Source organism: Phlebotomus argentipes, unplaced genomic scaffold (genome assembly GCF_947086385.1).
Source record: "Phlebotomus argentipes unplaced genomic scaffold, Phlebotomus argentipes genome assembly scaffold_18, whole genome shotgun sequence".
In the NCBI taxonomy this organism is placed as follows: Eukaryota; Metazoa; Arthropoda; class Insecta; order Diptera; family Psychodidae; genus Phlebotomus; species Phlebotomus argentipes.
In genome coordinates this window covers 9,016,432-9,037,542 of record NW_026776177.1, presented here as the reverse complement: position 1 = coordinate 9,037,542, position 21,111 = coordinate 9,016,432, and the positions used below count along the sequence as shown (strand labels likewise).

Sequence of the window (21,111 nt, the reverse complement as noted above, 5' to 3'; positions counted from 1 at the left end):
ATTGTTTGGAGAATCTTCGTGGGCGTACGCAAACAGCGCCCCCGGACCACCGCCTCAACCTTCCGGAGCGTTAGATGTCGCAATGGAGGGCCGGATGCTCGAGGAATCATGCCAGAGTGAGTGGATCTGCATTGGCAATGGGATGTGAGTGACACTGATTGTCTTTGCAGGCCTGAGAAAGCCTCCGGCGGCCCCCAAGGCTTCCTTGGTGGGCAAAAAGCAGCCCCTGCAGAGCCCCGTGTCCATGCGGGTACGCAGCGTCCGCAGTCGAAGTGCCTCCACGGGGAGAGACAAGAAGTCTGAGCTTCAGGCCAGATACTGGGCGCTGCTCTTTGGAAATCTCCAGCGAGCTGTGAGTCCTGTGCAGAACTCTCGTGCCCCAAAAGATGTAATCCTGTTTCTTGTTTGCAGATCAATGAGATTTACCAGACGGTGGAGTGCTATGAGAACCTGTCGTCGTGCCAGGAGACAATTTTGGTGCTTGAGAACTACATCAGGGACTTCAAGGCGCTGGCCGAGTGGTTTCGAGTATCGTGGGACTACGAGTCCACACCTCTGCCACATAGGCCGCACTCCCTGGCGTGGGAGGTGCGGAAGAGCAATCCGGTGCCCAGTAAGTGTGACGGCGAAAGTTGCCAAAATCGTGAAATCTCACTCACAATTTCTCTTCAGAGGTGCGCACGCGAAATCTGTCCAGTCCTGTAATCTCTGGCAAGTCCAGTCCCAACTATTCGGGGAAGAACAGTCCCTGTTCTGCGACGGACGAGCGCAGGCCATCGCAGAGATCGACAGTTGAGCCAAAAGTGCCCAAGATCGCAAAGAAGATCGATCCACCAGAAGCAATAATTGTCAATAGAAGCGTTGCTGAGAGTAAGATTGAGGACAGCCCGGAGAAGGAGGTTGTGCAGGAGAGCATGGTGCAGAATCACGTGGCCGAGGAGGTGCAGGAAGTGCCGTTCGAGGAGACAGACAAGAGGATCTCGATGAATCTGGACTGGAATGAAGTGCTGGAGCATCAGGAGGTCAGCAAAATAGACCAATCTGCACAGACAAACCTCGAGGATGATCACCTGACACTAGCAATGTTCCTAGAGAAGCACAACATTCAGGGATTCTTCAAAGGAAACCAAGAAGTTGTCGAGGAGAGCATAGCGACAGTTGAGACGCCTGTCCAGGCGGTGCTGGAAGTTGTTGAGAAGATAGAAGAGCCAAAGGAGCCAGTAAAGCGTCCTCCAAGTCGTGAGGAGGTGAAACCTAAGCCAGTTCCTGGACGAAAACTCCCTCTGAATCCTCCTGCCAAAGCGCCTGTCTCTCGAAAACCAGTCTCAACCCATCAGTCATTCCACTTGAGCAAATCCTCGTCCACTCCAGCCACTGCTGCTCCTTCCAAAAGCGCCGCCGTCCAGAAATCCTCCACAACATCGAGTGTTCAGCGTGCGGGAAGAATGGCAGCGGTGCAGAAGGTGACGGATAATCGCCAGAGATTTCCAGGAGCACCTACAAACACTGCCAGGAGGATCTCTGCGCGTTCTAGCACGATGATCGATCTGAAGAACACCCGAGCGCCGCTTCAGAGGGGCCTAGCGAAGCGCTCCCAGGAAGACATGAGCTCCAGCAGCACGCTGAAGGCCAGCTCAGAACACATATCGGCTCCGGCGCGGCAGAAGAGTCACAGAGCAGATCTGAGCAGCAGGAAATCCGAGCCGAAATCCCTGCCGACAGACACGAATGATGGCTGGCTGACCGTGAAGTCGCGTTCCAGAAGATCCAGTCTCCACTGGTCTAATAGATTCAATCAGCCGTCTGGGTATGCTAGTCTGCCGATCCTGAGCCTGCTGGACGAGACGCCGGCAGAGGAGGAGGCCAGCACGGAGAAGAAGACCGAGACGATCCAGGAGAAGGTGAAACCGGTGAAGAGTCAGCGCGTAGCGGCGACGAAGCCCAAAGTTCCTCTCGCCAAGTCGTCTGTGAATGCCGGACGGATGACGAAAGTCAATGGAATCGTGCGGCAGAAGTCTGACATGGGGAAGATGGCGAGGAACAGGAAGACAGAGAGCAAATTGGTGGAAGTGAAAACTCCTGAGCCGGATGATGATGAGATCGCGAAGGTGGACATGAATATTCAGACGTTGCTGGCTGAGGACATGAGGAATGCCATCAATCTATCTAGCTGTGATGAGATGGATGATAAGGATCTCGAGGAGAGCGACGATGACCAGAAGAAGCTCCTGGAGGAGCAGGAGAACCTCGAGCGGCAGATCCGAGAGCTGGAGAACACAGAAATCGATGTCGACACGGAGACTGATGAGACAGATTGCGAAGTGCTGATTGACGCTGAAGATCCCGAGCTTGTGGTGGATGATGGATCGAAGGAGGTGGACTTCTTCGATGAGAACATGACGCTGGAAATGAAGTATCACTCCCTCCTGTCGGACATGTCATCAGGAGAGCGCTTGGAGACTCTGGCCACTCTGCAGGCTTTCGTGGCGCGTCATCCGGGACGCGCTCAGGAACTCCACCAGAAGCTTTCGAGTCCCTCGAGGCGGCGATCTCTGCATGAGACTCTGAAAAAGTACCAGGCGAAGCAGACGCGCGCCCAGGAGAAGCGCGAGTCGCTGCAACGAGAAAAGACGCAGAAGATCCAGCAGCTTCTAGCGCGTGTGGAGGACGTGAAGGCGGCTAAACAGCAGCTGATCGAAGACAAAAGGCTGCGAATGGAGGAGAGACTTCAGAGGGCGGCTGAGAATCGCACGCAATATCTCAAGGACAAGGTGAAGAAGGCGCACGATGAGGAAGAGAAGCTTAAGGAAATCGCCTTCATAAAGAGCCTGGAGGCGCAGAACAAGCGTCTGGACATCATTGAGTCGTGCAAGGAACACGAGGTGAGGCTTCAGGACCTCGAGCAGGAGCGTCAGAAGCGAGTGGAAGAGAAGGCGGCCAAAGAGGCGGCTGCCGAAAGGAGGAGACTCGAGCTGGAGCAGGAGAGACAGAGGAGACTTGAGCAAATGTGGGAGACAAAGTGAGAAATTAATGCCAATGGTGAATGTTTAGTGATGTTTAATGATCTCGTCTCTTGTAGGCGCGAAAGGGAGAAGCGAGTGGGGAAATTGCAGGAGCAGCGAGAGAAGATGCGCCAGGAGATGGCGAGGGAAAAGGCCAGGGATAGAGAGGAGCGTCTTCAGGCTATTCAGGCGCAAAAAATCGCCACAACGGAGGAATTACAGAGGAAGATCATACAGAAGCAGCAGGTATTTCACCCTTATCGCACTTCCGGAAGGCGAGCAGCTCATCATACTGGTGTGTTTTGTAGGAATCCGCCAGGAGACACGAGGAGAACATCGAGCACATTCGACAAAGGGCTCAGGAGCTGGGAATTCCTAACAGGAATACAGATGATCAGGCAGCTGAGAGCAGTGGCGATGGAGATCTCTCATCGACAGTCTCCGATGTGTCTGTGATGCCCAACAAGGCGGTGAAGAAGAAGCTGAAACGTCTTCGGCAGAAACTCTCTGAGAAGCAAGTCCTTTTCAGTCTCCAACTTCAGCACGACTCCTAATTCTCTTCCCTTCTTGCAGAACTGCGGAGTATCTCTCCGAAATGCCGGTCTTGGCGAGTCATCATCGTCGCGAGAGCGAGGTGCCAAAGATCCTGAACGTGCTGAATAAGGGCGGAGGACCGCAGGGCGTGGAGAGACCGCTGGGACAATTGCATCGTCTGGTAAGCAAGGCGCAGGCGGCGGACTTCCACTGCATGCTCTCGCTGAACGCACTAGAAATGATCACGAAGGTCGTGGAAGATGGCACGAAGCCGCATTCTGAGATCAGCAAGAGGGCAGTGATCATGGCAGTGCAGCTTTACAGGAATCTGTGCACTATTTGTCCCCAAATAACGCGACATGCGATCCTTGGTAATACGATTGTGAGGCTGTTTGACGTGCTGCTGCAGAGCATTCAGGTGAGAAACTTTACTCTATTGATAATGATTTGTGTGGAAGAAATGTGTTTTCTTGCAAAGTTCATAAAAAAGCGTGTCTGACTTTAAATATTTAGTTGTCATTACTTGAAATCTTATTATTCAAGACATAAACCAATGAAATTGCAAGAGAAATGAAAATATTTATATAAATTTTGTCATATGTCATGAGTATATGCCTGAAGTATGGCTTCACGCAATTAACTATTAAACTGGACACTTTCAGATGTCTTAATATGAAGCAAAGACACTAATTCGTCAGAATAGCAAGACATGTATTTTTATTAACATTGAAAGTGTAGGAAAAAGCTCTAAGAAACGACATCTTTAACTCGGCTTAAAGATGTAAAATGCCGGCCAACAAATGGCGCATTTAGTCGGTGGGATAAAGGAAGGCAAATGAGCGGGAAAATGGGACATTAAAATGCTCCATTGCGAGGCCCTGAGAATGTGGGAAAAGCAGTGAAAATTCGTGGGCAGGAACGTGTAGAAATCGAGCGTTCCGACTGACTGCTTCACTGTTCTTTGCAGTGTCCGGAGGAGAAGTTCACGAAGCTACCCGTGGAGTTGTCAGCGGAGCTCATGCTGGCCTGCACCGTGGCTCTCTCTCCCACCTTCGCGATGAAGCAGTCACACCCAAAATTGCTGGACCGCCTTCCCGATGTCATAAGGTGAGTGGAGAACGGCGTGCATGGTGTGTGAGTGGAAGATGCTTGAGGCGCAGCTGAGACTTGCGCACGGAGAGCCACCCTTTCCCATCTGTGTGCGCGCTGGAAGCGCACTCGCTCCCCAGGCGTCCAACAGCCGCCCGGATGGGCGCCCGCTGGAGCGCCTCTCGTCCGTGGCGCTTTAAGCGAGAATTCACCCCAAAGCGCCTTTAAGAATTTCTGCCCCAAAGTTTAGCGCGCTCTTTAAATACGCGCCACGGAATCGCACACTTGAAGCGCGCGCCCCACAAAAGGAGAGAAAGGAAGAAGAGAAGAAAAAAACTTGCGCTCCAACAGAATTGATCCGTCGAATACTCTTTCCATTTGCGATGGAATTGTGAGGCGGGATCGTAAAAAATCCCAACATATTCATAAACATCAAGGGCGATACGAAAAAGAGCATCAGGAGCTCGATAGTTTGAAATGTGCTTGAGTGACGTTGAATGGAGAATATCCCTTCTGGCACCCTCAGTCAATATCACTCCCAATTATTATGCACATATGGAAATTTATTTAAAGGTGCGCACACACACAACTCATGGGACTCACAACTCACAAGATTCAGCAGTCAGGCATCAATTTTTAATTCTATTTTATGACGTGTTGTTTTGCACTGGGAATACTGAGAGGCATGACTAGAATCTGCAATGAACTCAGACTGAGATCCTTGCCAGACATCGGAATATTTCAAAGAACGAATGTTTCTCAGACGACAAAGAGAGTTTTAGCCAAATTTTGATACTAAAATTGTCTGCTTAAACAGTTCGACTGCTCTTGGTTTCCAATACTAATCTATTGTGGTCTCTGTACAATATTACATTCATATTTTATTAGATAAGATGGGAATTCCGTCTTATAAGAGACATATAAAGTGACAATTTTACCTGATAACTTTCCTTGATTTCATCTCAGGTGCATTTATCTTCAGCAATAATAGAGTAATTTAAGAATTTCATGATTTCTTAAAGATTCATTGGGATTAGAACGTAATTTTATTTGTCTGTAAAGGATTTTCGCGAAGAATATTGCTCCAAGTTCAAGAAAATCAACGTCAGAAGCACTTCCATATTACAAGATCATTGAATACACAACTCTTAAGGTTGGAATTTATATCTTAGAAAATTCTCTGTTATATTTTAAGGAAGTCTAATCTAATTCCGAATTTATGAATTACTCATCTTACTTTTCATTTGCATCAGAAATATTTTACTATTATGGATATTGTAAGACAAGATTTGTAACGCTGAATGTGCATCGAGTTGATGAAATTTATTGCAAATCACTTAAGGGTATTAAAACTAAACTCAGCATCATTGTTGAAGGGAATTTCGTGATTCTGTGAAGCGTAACGTGGACAGATGTCGAAATATCCTGACAGATATATTTCCAATGAGAACCTTCTTCTCGAGCCCGATTGAATTTCAGTGACAATTGCCACTCAAAGGCCGCGGCGACTCGTGAAGTGCACAAACAATGCAATCGAGCATCGATTTGTGCCCCCTTTTCACGTTGAGGACTTCTCTGTGACACGACGAGTCAAAGAATCACCGCCGATTGAGGGCTTTTCACGGCATATGGAGTGTGTTTTGAGACATTTGTCCGTCCTCATGAGCTCTCGAGTGGTCTTCAGCTGGGAAATATGCAGATTGTGTGTAGGTAGCAAAAGTGCAAATTGAGCGTGAGGGGATTGTTTTTGAAATGTTATTGTATAGTTTGGTATTAGCATAAGAGAATTTCCACTTAATCCAATTTTCCAAATGTCCTCGCATGGCTCAAGCTCACTCTCTCTCTCTCTCTCTCTCTCTCTCTCTTGTGATGAATTTCCCTCCCTAATTCACGCTCTCCGCGTGAGTTTTCCTCCACGGAAGCCCAGAGGGTGGGATGACAAAGAAAAGAGCAATCTCGGGCCATGTGGAAGAGATGAAATATTGTGGGATTGAGATTACATAAAGTGGGAGTTGATTATGCACTGCAGGAGGCGAGCCATCAACTAATGTTGATGATGAATAAAAGACCCAGAAGAATGGCAAACAAGAGTGGACTATTTTCAGCCTCTAATTCAGTCACTGTGGGATATCAGAATGTCTTATTTCCCTTATTTCTTAATGATCCGCGCACAGCAAGTGCGGAAGAAGCGTCATCGCGACTCGGAAAGTGGGTCATATTTGCAGGAAATCAAATTATGCTCTCAAGGATGTGCGCTCTGCTCTGTAGGTGAGCGAAAGTAAGGATGGAACTTAAATTCGACATCAAATAAAACTTAGCACAGGGAAAATGATGAATCTCTGTGCAAAATTAACATCATCATCAAGTGATTTCTTGTTTGCCTGAGATGTTGAATGTGGCTTTTGAGAAATTGTATAATGAAATGCAAATAATGCCCTGAGCAAGTGCGATTTAATACCTCCCGAAAACAGAAGGTATTCACCCTGGAGAGCCGGAGGGTCGCCAGGGAGTTGAGAGTGTGAGTGGAGACGGGATGAATCCTGAGGGAGATCCGAAAATTGGGGTGTGATTCACCCGCAGGATGTTACTTAACGCTCAACCCTTTTAACTCCTCGCTTCCTCACGCTCAAGGTATCTTTCGCTCTCTCCACATATTATAATTAATATTGTATTTCCACCTCTTTTGCCCAAAAATCCACACTCTTGTTGCCATTTGTGAGACAAGAAAGTGGACCAATTCCATGGAATTTCTGCTGGTTAATTGACATGTCAAAATATTTAACAAGGAAAGCAAGAAGAGGAGAACTAATTCCAGAAGCAGCTGAAGAGGTGTAAAATTTTTCGGCGCATGGCCACATCCTCAAATGGGCCAAATTTGTGGTTCCTCCGAAATTCCATGGGTGCTCTCTTGTTCGTTCGGTGGCGCCATGCTGAGAGGAGTGTAAAATTGATGATCACATAATGATGCGTGTAGATTATTCATGGTACATTTAAAATACCCATATTAAGCCCCCTTTCTACAGCCCATCTTTCGCTCCTGCCTCAGCACTCTCGCCTCTTCTCTGCTGCATTTGATTGACTCATCTTCATTGTTGGCACATGTCGCAAATTTTCTATTAACAAACACTCGGTGTGTCTTCACAGGGTGATGTTGAGCAGTTTATTTGGAAGCGATTCACCAGTTTTTCAGATATTATGAATTGACAATGGAGTGAATTTTACGTCTCTATCTTTGGCTAAATGAGCACTTATTGCTCGGGAGAATTGTTGCATTCAGTGAGAACTGTCTAATGATCCTGAAATCATCAAAATCAGTTAAGTAAATGGTGTCTATAGATCTTTTAATTTTCCGATTGTGCCACCCTGTGGCTAGGAAACGACTCGCATTCAAATGAGGGTCACATATAAAAAAAATGTACTCAAAAATGCTCTCCGTCTCATCATCGCTGTGCGACTGGGCATATAGGGAAGGGGGTCGAATTGACTGTCCCTGGAGGGTTGAGTGATGCCAAATGAAAGGACGAGGGCAAAGTGAGCAGACAAAAGCGCGACAGAAGGATGATCTGAGTGTAAATAAATATCAAATCACTCCTCACAGTATGTTACCGAATCTGTGTCTCTATTAAAATCACATTTTTGGCTTATGATAGTTCACTCATTCCATATTTATCCAGTTGGGCTCTTCAACTCTTCTGCCGTGGGGTGTAGAGAGTTCAGCAGATGGAATGACTCCAGGAATGCTTAGCGCAGGAAGTTTGTGTGACACGTCGTCATAATTTTAGACACAGATATTCGATATAATTGTCTAATTGGCCAGGAGTTCTGTGGGCGCGAGGGGGCGTGAAGAAAGCAACTATCGAATTCTCAGAGATGATTTTTCGTCTCTTGAATTTCACTGTGAGAGACGAAATCCATCTGGTCAGGGAGAAGGAAAGTCTGTGGTATTATTTCTATCTTGAGATGCTCTCAACTTGTGTGGGCAAAAATTGCTGTCCAAGAACACCCTGACACTTTGTGAGTCACTGACACGTGAAATCTTCCTGCTGTTGGTTCAACTTTGTTGAAAATTCGTCGCTCTTGGTGGCCCAATCCTAATGGATTGCTCATATCGCTCCTCCATTTGCCCGCCAAATCATCCATTCGCCAACTCTCCCCAAAAGCGCACGAGGGAAACTATATATTTTGGAATTCCACCCCGAGAATTCTCATGCACACAGTGAGGCGACATTTGAACTTTGTGATACACGTTAAATGGAGAAAATTAAATTTTCATTCAAATTTCATCATAACAGACTTTCAAACGCTCTGACTTCCTCTCTCTCTCTCTCTCGTTTCGTGTCGCCTCCAAAGTAAAACAATGAGCGTCTCTATTTATCTACAAAATTAAATTAATATACACAGAGAGTGGATGGAAAAAAAGAACGTTGTTTGAGTGCTAAAAAGAGTCACAAATTAGAAAAACAATAAAGCTTCTACTGTTTCCCCAACTTTTTACTCTCCAATTTACTTTGTGGCTTTCATTCTCGATTCAATCCTGTATTTAATGGAAATTAAATATTGTCCTGGACGAACGTCGGTGGCTTTCAGTTTGGAGCTTGTTTCAAAACCCATAATCCAATGAAAAGTCCTTCAATTAGGTATAATAGATTTTTCCTTGAGAGGTAATTTTATTTCAAAAATATCTTTATGCATTCCCATTCGTGCTATTGATTAGTACAATTTTTTGCAGCTAATAATAATACGAATACACTGCTTTTTCACAAATTGAGTCAGAATTTTTGCTGATATTAGCCATCTCTCCTTTTCATCCTTTACTTTTTTTCTTTGATATGAAACCACGCCGAAAGGACGTGATATTTGCATTCTGCTGCCACTTTTCCACTGCCACTTAGCAGTCTATAGAATCACGGACTCGATAAGTATCGTGTGTATTTGACACTTGGTACAATATTTACCCAAACACATCAGTAGTGAAATCTCTGCAATCCATCCTGAATCACCCCGGAATCGATTGTGCGAGACACCTAAGAAAATATTACTGGAGTCCCTGTGAAAAGTTCCACTGGGCGACCGTTAGCAGTGAATTTACGTACAACTTTCGCACCCCTTAATTCACTGTCACGGCGCTGGAAGGCGAAAAAAGAGAGCGGATTTGGGATTTCCACCCCGTATTTATGCGGGAATCCACACTGTGTGCACTCTTGAGAGTGTCATGTGCATTGATGCTGAAAATTCTCATGGTGCAGGAGAAGTGTGAGAGATTTACAAGACGGATTCCATGGTGCATTTGTTGCGATTAATTCTCATACGCTTCTAAGAATGCGCATTTGTCAAGGAAATGCACTTTCTCAGTGCCTCTCAATTGAGTCATTTTCCTTCACAACTCCATCTTCCATTGACATTTCGGTTTTCTCAGCGAATAAACACACTCTTTTGCTCTCTTATCTCTGCAGCTATGCCGTTTTAATTGGCTTAATTGAGACTCTCGTGAAGCGGTGTGCAAAAATTCACGAATCTGTGGAGAATCAACACGGCGTTGTTCTCTCGCTTCTTGCGACGCTGGGGTTGCTGACAAAGTTCACTGAAATATGTCCCAAAGGTAAGTTTGTGCATAATCCTGCCGAGAAGTTTGAATAACTGACTTATTATTCGACTTTCAGGACCAAATGATCCCACAAAGTTCCTCGTATTGGCTCAGCAGACGGAATTCTTTGGCTCCATCACGCTTCTTCACTCCACAATAGTACCAATTGGTGAGTACAATCAAAGTCAAATGTTTTACTTATTGAGTATACAAATGAAATTCCCACGAAAGACCACTAGAAAAAAAACCATCAAATTCGGAAGATGTTTGTTTACATTTTTGGGGTTTTTGTCTTTTTGTTGGAGCAGAGAAAAAAAATCAATGGGAAAGAGAGTTGAGCGATATTTCACATGAATCTTTAATTGACTCTATGATCTCAGATACAATAAACATAGGCGGATTTTCTGTTTTCATGTCACGAATGGATGTCTTGGAATATTTCTTCTAATTTTGGGCATCTTTCTCACCCACAGGCGAGTGTATTCCACCAAGAACCGTTTCAATTGCCGCGGCGACTTTCAACTTGATCGTCTGTCTGGCGAATGTGGATCTCAACACGTTTCAGGTTTGTGCATTTGTGCCTAGATTGCGTCTTTTTGGTTAGGACGAAGAGATGAAAAGTGTGAATTCCGGTACTTGATCATTGATGAAAGGATTTCTGAGTTACAAATCGGGAAGATTTCATGAAAATTTCAATGCTCTACAGGCATTTTGAATCGTTCGCTAGCAAATTCCGTTTGTGCTAGCTAACATTTGTTTACCTCCTGGCGATTCTTTGTCTTGATGTCTCTACATCAATGTCAATCAATTATTCTCTATCTCTCGTTGCGATAAATTTTTATCGCCCTCACCTTTTTTGTACATTTTTCCTGGGATAAAGTGATTAAAAGGCCGCTTTTTGGGTGTCGTTGCGACATAATTAATGCCAGAATGTGATTTTGCAGAATGTGATTTTAATCATGTGCAACAATATTGATGAGGAGTGAATGGTCAACAGAATATTGGAGTGCCATCATGGCTTTCCAACCCTTTTGTGAATTAGGCATGCGGGGCTGGGGAATGCGTTTGCGAAAGGGCCGACAAATGGTGGAGTGAGCTCACGAGGATTGGCTTGATTGACAATTTATCCTTCAATATGTGTGTAAATTTATTCAATTTGAGAGTGTCTCCACTCTGGCGTCAATTCCAATGCAAACACTCTCCACAATGGACACTCTGGATGACTGAGAGAGATTTCGGGGACTCGCCGGGGTGCAAATAAATTATCTCCGCACTAAAATGTTTGATAACACCAAACATTTTACATTTGGGGATTCACATATAGCACTTAACTCGTGAAAATCCTCCATTGTTCCATCTTCAGACGGGGAAAATGGATCGTTTTCGCCTCGAAACGACTTCTTGTTTCGCATTTTTGTGGATATTTTTATATGCACAGCGAAGAGAGCCTGAGGAAAGATGTTCTCTCTCTCTCTCGTCTTCATGGCAGTCAATTTTCTTTCAAGACATATCATAACCATGCTAAAAGGGAATTGGAGTAAATATTGTGGAGATGATGGAAAAGCTCGCATCTTTATGCATATAAATCTGAAAATTAATAATAAATAATGTTTACAAGCTTCAGTCGATTCCTGATGCGGATACCATAAAGTGTACGTTAAAGGCGAAAGATTGCCATTGAATTATGAAGAAACTCGCCAAAGGTAGAATTTTGCTATAACATCAAAAGACCAGAAGTCTAATGCAATTATTGCCGAATGCAGAGATTCGGTATGTCACGGAAAATACTCGGCCTTTTCTCTCCCCCCATTGAAAATCCACAGACAAGAGAGAAATGATAACATGATATTTACTTTAGTGGTCGGATTTTCCACCCATATTGTTGAGACAGACAAACAGGGGAACATGTTTAACTTAATCAATGGGAGGAAGAACAAACAGCTCAGCGTGGAAAACCGTTCGTAGAAAATTGCAAACAAGAGCAATGTAGAGCAAATAATTTTCCAATTTTCCTTATTACTTCAACTCCAATTATTAGGAATAACAAGTGTGATTAAGATTTAAAATTCATTTTGATCTGATTTTTTGATAAGGGAAATTGAGCTTATAGTAAAGGTTAACCAGCAATTGAGATATTCTATATGTGACTAATCGAAGCTTTATTGATTGCACTCGATATTCAAATAGATTGTATTGAGGCTCAACTTCTTTCGACGTTTTCCGATACGATAAAATTGATGACTATGATGGCAGAATTCATGAATATCCACAGATTTCAACAGAATTGATTGGGATAAAGTTTTGATTAAATGTATTCAATGTAAAGAGGATGAGAGAATGCACAAAAACGGGTTTTATGCAAAGTGTGGGATATTTGTGGGTGGTAAAAGTGATGAGAAGTGTGCAAACATTGCCTACAGTTATTATATTTGGGTATTCTAATCAAATATTAGATGGAAAAACTCATCTCGGCACACAGAAGAAGGGGACGGAAAATATAATTATTTCCCTATGCAGGAGAAAATCTCTTTGCACAGCTCTTTTTTGTTCGCTCTGGCGTGAAATTAATTGATTTTCCAGCGAATCTTCGACAAACATTGACTCAAAAAATCACGGATTTTCTTCTCTTTGCAGGCAATTCTCTCTGAGGAAGTGATTTCCCTCAAGTTCTTAGATATTTTAACGATTTTACTCAAGTATTGTGGCCCCAAGTCCAGTGAAAAAGGCGAAACACAGGCTGTGATTGTTGATCTTTTGAGCACTTTAGGGTACTTTTGCGTGAACAATGTGAAGAATCAGGTGAGGATTGATTGCGGGGTGGATTTTTTGGGGAGGTTTTTCACGATGTCCTTGTTGTGTTTAGAATCTGATTGTCAAGGAGCAACTGTCGGTGGTGAAGAGTATTGTTAAATTGCCAAAGGAAATGGCCATTTACTATTATCCCACGCTTGCAACGCTAATTTGGAAGAATCCAGAGGCAAGAACGATCCTGAGTCACGAATTTGAAGTTGAGGTGAGAAATTGCTGGTGTCTTTAACGATGCACAAGGGTTATTTTTCTTGAAATTTCTCTTGCAGTCTCTGGAGGAATACCAAAAGTCGGCACTGGCGAAAAAGAACCAACTTCTCACATTGCTTAATTAATTATAACCACTTTCAGCAGCAAAATAATCACCTTAAAGTCACCACGAAAACATACTCAAATTTGCAAAAATAACCACACGACGATAATGTTATTTATCCTCTCTTTTGATTTCACATTCATATATGTAATTTTGACAAATGCAATCTCCACTTCTTGTTGTGAATTTTCACTCACGTTGAAAAATGAATTTGCGTAAAGACAAGACTTTCAAAGAAAAATGTGTTACTAATTTAATACGATTGTGTATAATAGGAGGAAATAAATAATTTTTTACACCTACAGAATCTACCAGAAATTGATCCTCGCGCCGATTTCTCGAGAAGGCATTAATGCAAAACATGAAGAGACATTAAACGTTTGTTTTGTCTGGCAATTTTATGATGGTTTTCGGCTCTGCCTTCTCAAGTGCCTTTTTTGCTGTGCGCGCTCATCTTCAATATCGCGACATTAACATTGATTTGTGCAGCGGCGGAGTCGAATTAATGTTTCTTCTTTTCCTTGTCTTGTTGGAAAGATGTAAATCGTAAAAAAAATGTGTGCGAAGGTTTGGAATTTATTCGTGTGGGTGGAAAGTTCGAGGGGTGATCAATTGAAATTCCATCCCCAGCTCGTGAAAATGGAAATAATTGTCACACACTTCACATTTAATATCCGGCTCTTAAGTGGTTCATCCACCTTGCTGAACCCTATTTTTCATTCAGCCGCCAAAATGGGGAAAATGTTTGCCGTTGTCGATTTCGAGTGGGAAATTCAAGCATTTATACATTACAAAATATCTCAGAAAAAAAAACTACCAGAAAGCACCGTTTTTATGTTGCTTTTAGTGCAACCCTTTTGGTAAAGTAAAATTGTGACATTGAAATTGATGTTAACATCGTCCCAACTGACTTCTCTGTGCCACTCACAGTCCAACAGATCACTTTATGAGTCCTCGCCGACGTCTAGAGTGACTTGAGAAGTCATCCCGCATAGTCAGCGTCATTAAGCGGCGTCTCTGCATTCAAATAAATCATAATTATGCCGATGTCAAGTGCACTAAGAGGCTGGCGATGGTTTTTGTCTTGCAGTCAACCTGCATAACGTCTTCGGACGCACAACATTTCCAGACTTCCTGCCAACACCTGCCGATTGAGCACAATCATTCGGTGAGAACTTCTCGAGAAACTATGCGCGTTTCATGGGAAAAACTCAATTTTCTTGTCCATTTTACAATTATCTCGCTCCTTCGGACGCTCTGGCTTCGTGTAATTGTCTTAATTGACGCCCAGATTGACTACTTGAGCATTCGCGAGGAAAAGGCTGGTGGAGAAAACATTTCCTCCCGCCTCGAAGTGTAATTAAATTAGCCAGAGAAAGAAAGACAATTGAGGGGTTAATGACAAGACGCTATAGAATTAAGTCTGCATTTCTTAGAGAGAGAGACGTGTTGATTTTCCACAAATATTTGCTTAGTATCCAAACTAGAGCTTCGCCCAGATTGAATTTTGTGGTGCGAGCAATAAAATAAAAATTACTGCCATGAGACCGAAAATTGCTTTAATGGATATTTAATGCAGCTCCGAGCCATTTCCTCTTTTTACACTAGAATTATTATTGTTTCACTTGTGGCGTATTTTTAATGGGCCACACTTTTATCCTCTTCTGGCGAGAGCATAAATACACACTCGCCCAAAAAGCCACAATGCAATGGAGAATTTTTGCATCATGCTTCTCTCCACTGATTTTCAAGCGTGATTCGCCAGAATGTTCAGCAGTGAGTGAGATTACGAGATATTGGGTGAAAATTTCACCCTCGCCGCAAGATCGCGTTTGTCTGTCCATTTGCGGGGGGAGAAAATTGTCGTGAGCACTTCTTCATGAGCACTGCAACCACTTATCCTCTCTCCTTCACCACCCCTGCAAATATCGCGCACAATGGCGATGCCCTCGCACATATTATGCCCATTTCTTCCCTCCAGCACGCGCGATTCCCCCGATTTCTTCCCCTTCCCGAGGGAGCCGCTCTCGAGAATCAATTCATCCGGCGTGAGATTCGCTAATGCAACATTTTCCCTCTCGAGCACTCAACAAATCGGGAGTTTTCACTCTGCGCCACATGAAACTCCAAGAGAATCTTCAAATTGACTGTATTTACATTGGTAAAATGTGAATTTCTGAAAATGATTCACATTTAAATTAGCATTGAGAGACAACATAAACCAAAGAGCAAACGTAACAGATATCAGTGTGAAATATAGTTGAGAATCGAAGAATTTTCTAACCGCCTAATTAAACATGTTGCTAAGATTATAATTTGCTCTGAATGGAAAGACAAAGTCAGAGATTTTGTACTCTGTGCAAACTTGCTATGGAAATGAGAAGAAAACTTCCCCAACAGGGCAATTTATAATTCAAATCTTCACCCGAAATCCCTTGTTCTCTCACTCTCGATGATAAGGCTGTGAGAAATAAATCCGTGCTTCTGATGTAATGAAATTGCAATCCCCTAATTAAATGCATAAATGCATTCAATTTGTCTAATGCAAACAATGTCGGGTGGGAATAAATTTAGTTGAACTCTCTTCATTCGCTGTTTCGTCACACTCACACACACACACACACACACATTTCAAGGGGTGAGAATTGGAGGGACAAGTGCCCTCTTCTCCGCCACCTTTTTTTTTAATTGGCCGAAATTTTGAAGTTTTGTCACACTTAAAATCATCCGTCTTACGTATGACAGCAAATATTGCAATTAATTTACATAATATGTAAATTTATGGGTGAATTTGCAGATGCCGAAGAGTGTCTGGCTTGTGGCATCTCGCCTAAATCCATTTGGTTTATCTTAAAACGCTGCATGAAGAGCTTTTGACAAATAATCATCATTCGCCACATTTAAGCTACTGGCAAAATCCAATTGACTTGTTTTGCCACTCATTATCCTTCAGCTTGAAATGCCTCTGAGAAATGGTGGCAATTTGCATCAGCACTTGAGTGGCATTTAGCGCATTCTTTCCAGCTTACACACTGTTCAACACCCTCTCGCGACAGGGATACGCACTATTCCATTCAAAAAACGGCCATCACAGTTGATTGAATCGGATGGTAATGCAATCAAGCGATTTCAATTCTTGCTCTGGGACAAAATTTCAACTCCAATTCCTCATAATGCCTCCCGACAATTGAAAGTCATGGTGAATTAGAGGGAGTCAAATGATGAAAATCATTGCAATTCCCAGCGACAATGTGCAGTGGCAAAAAATGTTTGTTTTCACCCTCTAATTTTTCGTCATTTCACTTGGCACAATTCTCGCAGTCGCTCCTCATTATTTTCCGTGACGCTTTTCACAATCCGAGGGACTCAATGTGATGATTTGTCGGCGAGCGCGGAGGCAGAGGAAGTTCTTATTGATAAACACTGTCCCCACACACTTCCCATATGCGTGTGCCCGACCATTTCCATTCTTTCACCATGCATTCGAGATGAAATGCGACGAAGAGTGAGAGCTTCTTGGCATTGTGCGAGTGACTTCAAACGTTAAATTTTCAACATGATGATTTTTCTGCATTGACAATATTTTCGGGGGTGAGTTTGCGAGGGTTGGCATTAAAATGAATTTCATACCGGCGCAGAGACTTTGGGGGAGACGCGCGACAATGGCATTTTGCGATGAGGTGTACATTCGGGGAAATTATTTACTTTTATTGTTGCACGGAATCGCATCCTCCGACAATTTTCGCTGCATTAACTAATGAAAGTGAATTTTGGAGTGGGAAAAGATTCATTCAGAAATTCACCCCTCAATTTCACGTGCTGAGCTCTTAAATACTGTTTAATCTGGCTGATTTTTATGAGGATATTAAGAGAATGAGAATTTTCCTGGTAATTTGCTATGAGTTAATTTAATGTATTTTTCGTATACATATTTCCATGAATTTACAATCACGAAGTTGTGAATATTTCTTACTATTTAATTCAAAGATTGTAGTTATCGAAGTAAATCAATTTTAATTTTACTGAAAATTGTAGTGCATTAAGAGTGGAAAATCCACTTAAAATTTTACATATTATTTAATCATTTAAATTGATTTAGGCGTTATGCATTCGAAAAATATTTTGGTGTCGCTTTTTAGGACAATCATTATTATTTCCACCCCTCTTGCTGACACCTTATTTCGATTAACAATTCAAGTCCAACTGCAACCCTTGCTTGTGATAAATTGTGCGTGAAGACCGATGTGAAATCACAATAATTTGTGACTTTTTCACGACGCGCGTCGCAGCGCAATCAGTGGAAATTGAACAATGAACTTCCGGTGTTGCTTCACTGTTTGCGCGCAAAGGTGTTGAAGATTGACCAACGGAAGGACATTAAAGGAGGGATGAAGCGCGAGTCTAATTACATTTCGGGTGAGTCACAGTTTATCGCGCCTGGAATTTGCGTACAAGCGCAGGTGATTGAGAGAATGAGTTGTTTTTAGCGAAGGACGCGCCTCTGGATTGATGTGGATGCCTTGAAAGTGTCTGGAAATCACTCAAAACTTGTCATCCGACTCTTCTTTCCTCCCATTTTGTTGAAATGCTCGTTGGACGCGCGATGGAACGGTCTATTTGATGATTTTTCGTTCCTGTCCAGGCAAAAAGACGAAATTGAAAGGCGAAAGAAGGAGCCAATGGAGAATGCTGCGGTGTTGTACTGCCGAGAATCCCCTGATAATTAGCTACACCGGCCGATGAGTCGACAAATTCAGCCCGGAGATCTGACAAATGGATTAGACTTCAAAAGGCGCACCAGAGATGAAGATTGAAGGGGCGTCAGCTAATTCTGATGTTGGAGAAACACACCTCAATTGCAGCTCTCTCTGGGCCACGATGATAAGTTTATCTCATGGAAAATATCTCAGGCCGCCTCCATTTTTCCCGGCCGAAGCCTGTAATTTCTCGAGGCCAAAGTGGCTCCAACACGGGTAAATGCAAAAAGCTTTTAGGGGCGGCTTTGGCGGCAACATTCGACGCGCGGCGGGGAGAAAAAACGCCACGGAGAAAATGACAAAGTGAATTGCTAACATAAATAATAATTTTACAGTATTGACGAAGGAGGAAATGGAAGAGAAGCATAATCTTATTTGGCCTTTTCCCTGCTGGTCTCGAATCTATAATTAAAGATCATTTCGTCCATTTCCCGCGCAAAAGTAGGTCTCTCCTTTTCCACGGTGGTAAAAGGGTGAGAAGACAAGTCACTGGCATAGATGGAACGGCATTACTGTCTGATAATGATCTCAATATCAATTTCGGTGTTAGATTGAAAGGCATATTGGGCAAGTGTGACGCCTAAAAGCCACCCCACAATTGGGCTGTAAGACAAATTTATGGATTAATTGATTAAATTACCTTCCCCATTGTGGCACGGAATGTTGGATCGTTGCGTTATTTGATTGAATGGATCATTTGAATAAAATATCCACCGCGGCAATTCATCATGTATCAATTTTGGTGCGGGCAATTGACTCTGTGCTGGTTTCCCAGGGACGAGGAAGGCCAAAAATTGTGGCGGTCAAGAGACATAAGAAGTCAATGGTTGGAGCAATAAAAAGAGTGTCACCAAATATTAACCGAAGAGGCGCAATGAAGTCAGCACAAAAGAAGCCGCGAGACGTTCTCAAGAGGTGTGTGCAAAAGAGACGATGGGTAAATATGAAATGGTAGGAATATTTACTCAGTATTTCTCCTCCGTGATCTCTTCATTCTCTCTCTCTCGCAGCCCAACCTGCCCAGCTTCCCAGAACGCACCTCACGTGTTTGCCTTCAGCGCAAGCAGGGAAAAATTGCAATTTTGTGTCCCACACACTTGAAATTGATTCTGTTTATCCTCCGGAGTGCATTTAATAATTCATAAGACTCCTAATCACTTCCACCGCATCTTTCTCGCCATCGGAGCCAATTGTCCTGGACACGTGGCACAAATGAGCCTCTAGAATTGACACTGCGAATGCTCAACAGCGCTGATCCCCTCGAAATGTGATCATCTTAATCACATTAGAGCGAGAGACTGTTCCCTTGCTGTCTGGGCTGCTTCAGGAGCAGTTTGGAAAGTGTCCCATATGAACAGGGACACTTCCAAACTGCCATGCAGAATTAACTTGCCTTCCCGCCAACTCTTGGTGCGATTCCTACCGAGTGAATTAAGGGGATGGCAAGTTGTGATTTGTAGAGAATGAATAGGAAATTTCTGGAAATTATTCACATTCTAATCAGTGCAAGAGACGCAATAAACCGAAGAACGGATACATAAAGGCTTGAACTGCTGAAATTTTACAAACTGCTAGGGTTACCAAGCTTTCCAAGCCTAGTGCAAGCCAATGAAGTGAAAAAACACTGCATTATGAAGACACACTTGACAGCCCCTGAAAACTTTTCACCGCACGGGTAAGAGTAACGACTGGAGGAAAAGTTACAAGAGCCTCTGCTAATACTCCTTGTACTTGCAAGAGAGGATGTCACAAGTACCGATATTGCTGGAAAATGGCTGGAAATTTCCTCGTGGCGCAATTGGTGAGGGAGGAGTAATGAGAATTTATGTGAATGCGGACTAAAGCTAAGGGACCCTGATTCTCAGGTGTCTCTTTTGTGACTCATAATGTTTTCCTGTTACATCCAACTTGTCCTGCTGATCCCACAATCCACACGGAAAAACACGTCCCAGAGCCCAGGGAAAATGTGTACAAAAATGCTTCACTCTCGCATATTGCTGCAATTCTGGGCGCAAAGTTGGACGATTCATGTGCAAGAGAGCACGAGTGGAAATTGTTCCCGGGAGGAAAATTGCGGAGAAACATTAAATTTACCCGTTCTGGCATTTTGGCTCGTGTGTTTATGGATAAATTTCCGATATTGACGCAGCGCCGAAAAGTGTTCTTTCTCCGCACATCTCTAACTCTAACCAGCGATGATGTTTATCCAATTTTCACGATGAAATATATCGTCTTGAGATATTGATATCAAAATATAAACTGAAGAATGAGGAACGACGAGCTGTTCAGAGTGCGATGGTGGAGTGAAATGTGATGGAAAGAGTGATAAATTGTGTTGGAATTTTGGGAATTTCAGAGCCTGGACAAATCGTGCATGCGTATTTTGGGGATTTCTCGCCCAGAAAGAAGGGCACATGAATTTTCATCCCAAAGCGCACTTTAGACACACACACCAAACTTGAGTGGATAATTCAATTAAATTTTCTCTGCGTGGATGGATTATTTCGGAGGGAAATTGAATTGGGAGTCTCTCTCATACGCACAGCGATATAATGAGATATAAACATTATTAAATGTAGTAAATCATCATTCTGCGTCCACACTCGAGAGAGAAGAGTGAGAATGCTAATCAAATTTCAACACTAACTTCTTCCCTCCTCGAGTGTTGTTCTTTCATAAAAGTGACACGCTTTTGTGTCACTCCTCGGCAATTTTGCCTATTTTTTCAAGCATTTTCCCCGCGCGCCCTTCGCGTCAAGTATTTTCATACAATTTTTGCGCTATGAATTGTACTTTTATTTTTTTTTATTCGTGGAAAAAAGAAAAAGAAACACAGGATGGAATAAATCGAAAATAAATATTGATTCTGCTCAGTTGGCAAATGATGACATATTCAATATAAAATGTCGAGAGGAAGAATCAACAAAGTAGCATTTTTTGGACACTCGGCGCGACCTGCCATGGGATTAGGTAGAAATCCCTGATATTCTTACCCCACACGAATTCTCGGACGGCTTCTGGACT

The 21,111-nt window shown here is 43.2% G+C and overlaps 1 protein-coding gene across 1 annotated transcript; it reads left to right on the top strand.

Moving 5' to 3' along the window:
* Window positions 1-82: 82 nt before the first annotated feature.
* Window positions 83-13,637, top strand: LOC132259123 (S phase cyclin A-associated protein in the endoplasmic reticulum). Its single transcript, XM_059756672.1, has 14 exons — window positions 83-116; window positions 171-352; window positions 412-613; window positions 673-3,019; window positions 3,080-3,248; window positions 3,311-3,516; window positions 3,576-3,954; window positions 4,504-4,643; window positions 10,079-10,224; window positions 10,286-10,378; window positions 10,683-10,774; window positions 12,844-13,008; window positions 13,073-13,222; window positions 13,287-13,637. Exons 1-14 carry the CDS (start codon window positions 83-85, stop codon window positions 13,350-13,352), a joined length of 4,371 nt encoding a protein of 1,456 aa, XP_059612655.1. The 3' UTR covers window positions 13,353-13,637.
* The last annotated feature ends 7,474 nt before the right edge of the window (window positions 13,638-21,111 follow it).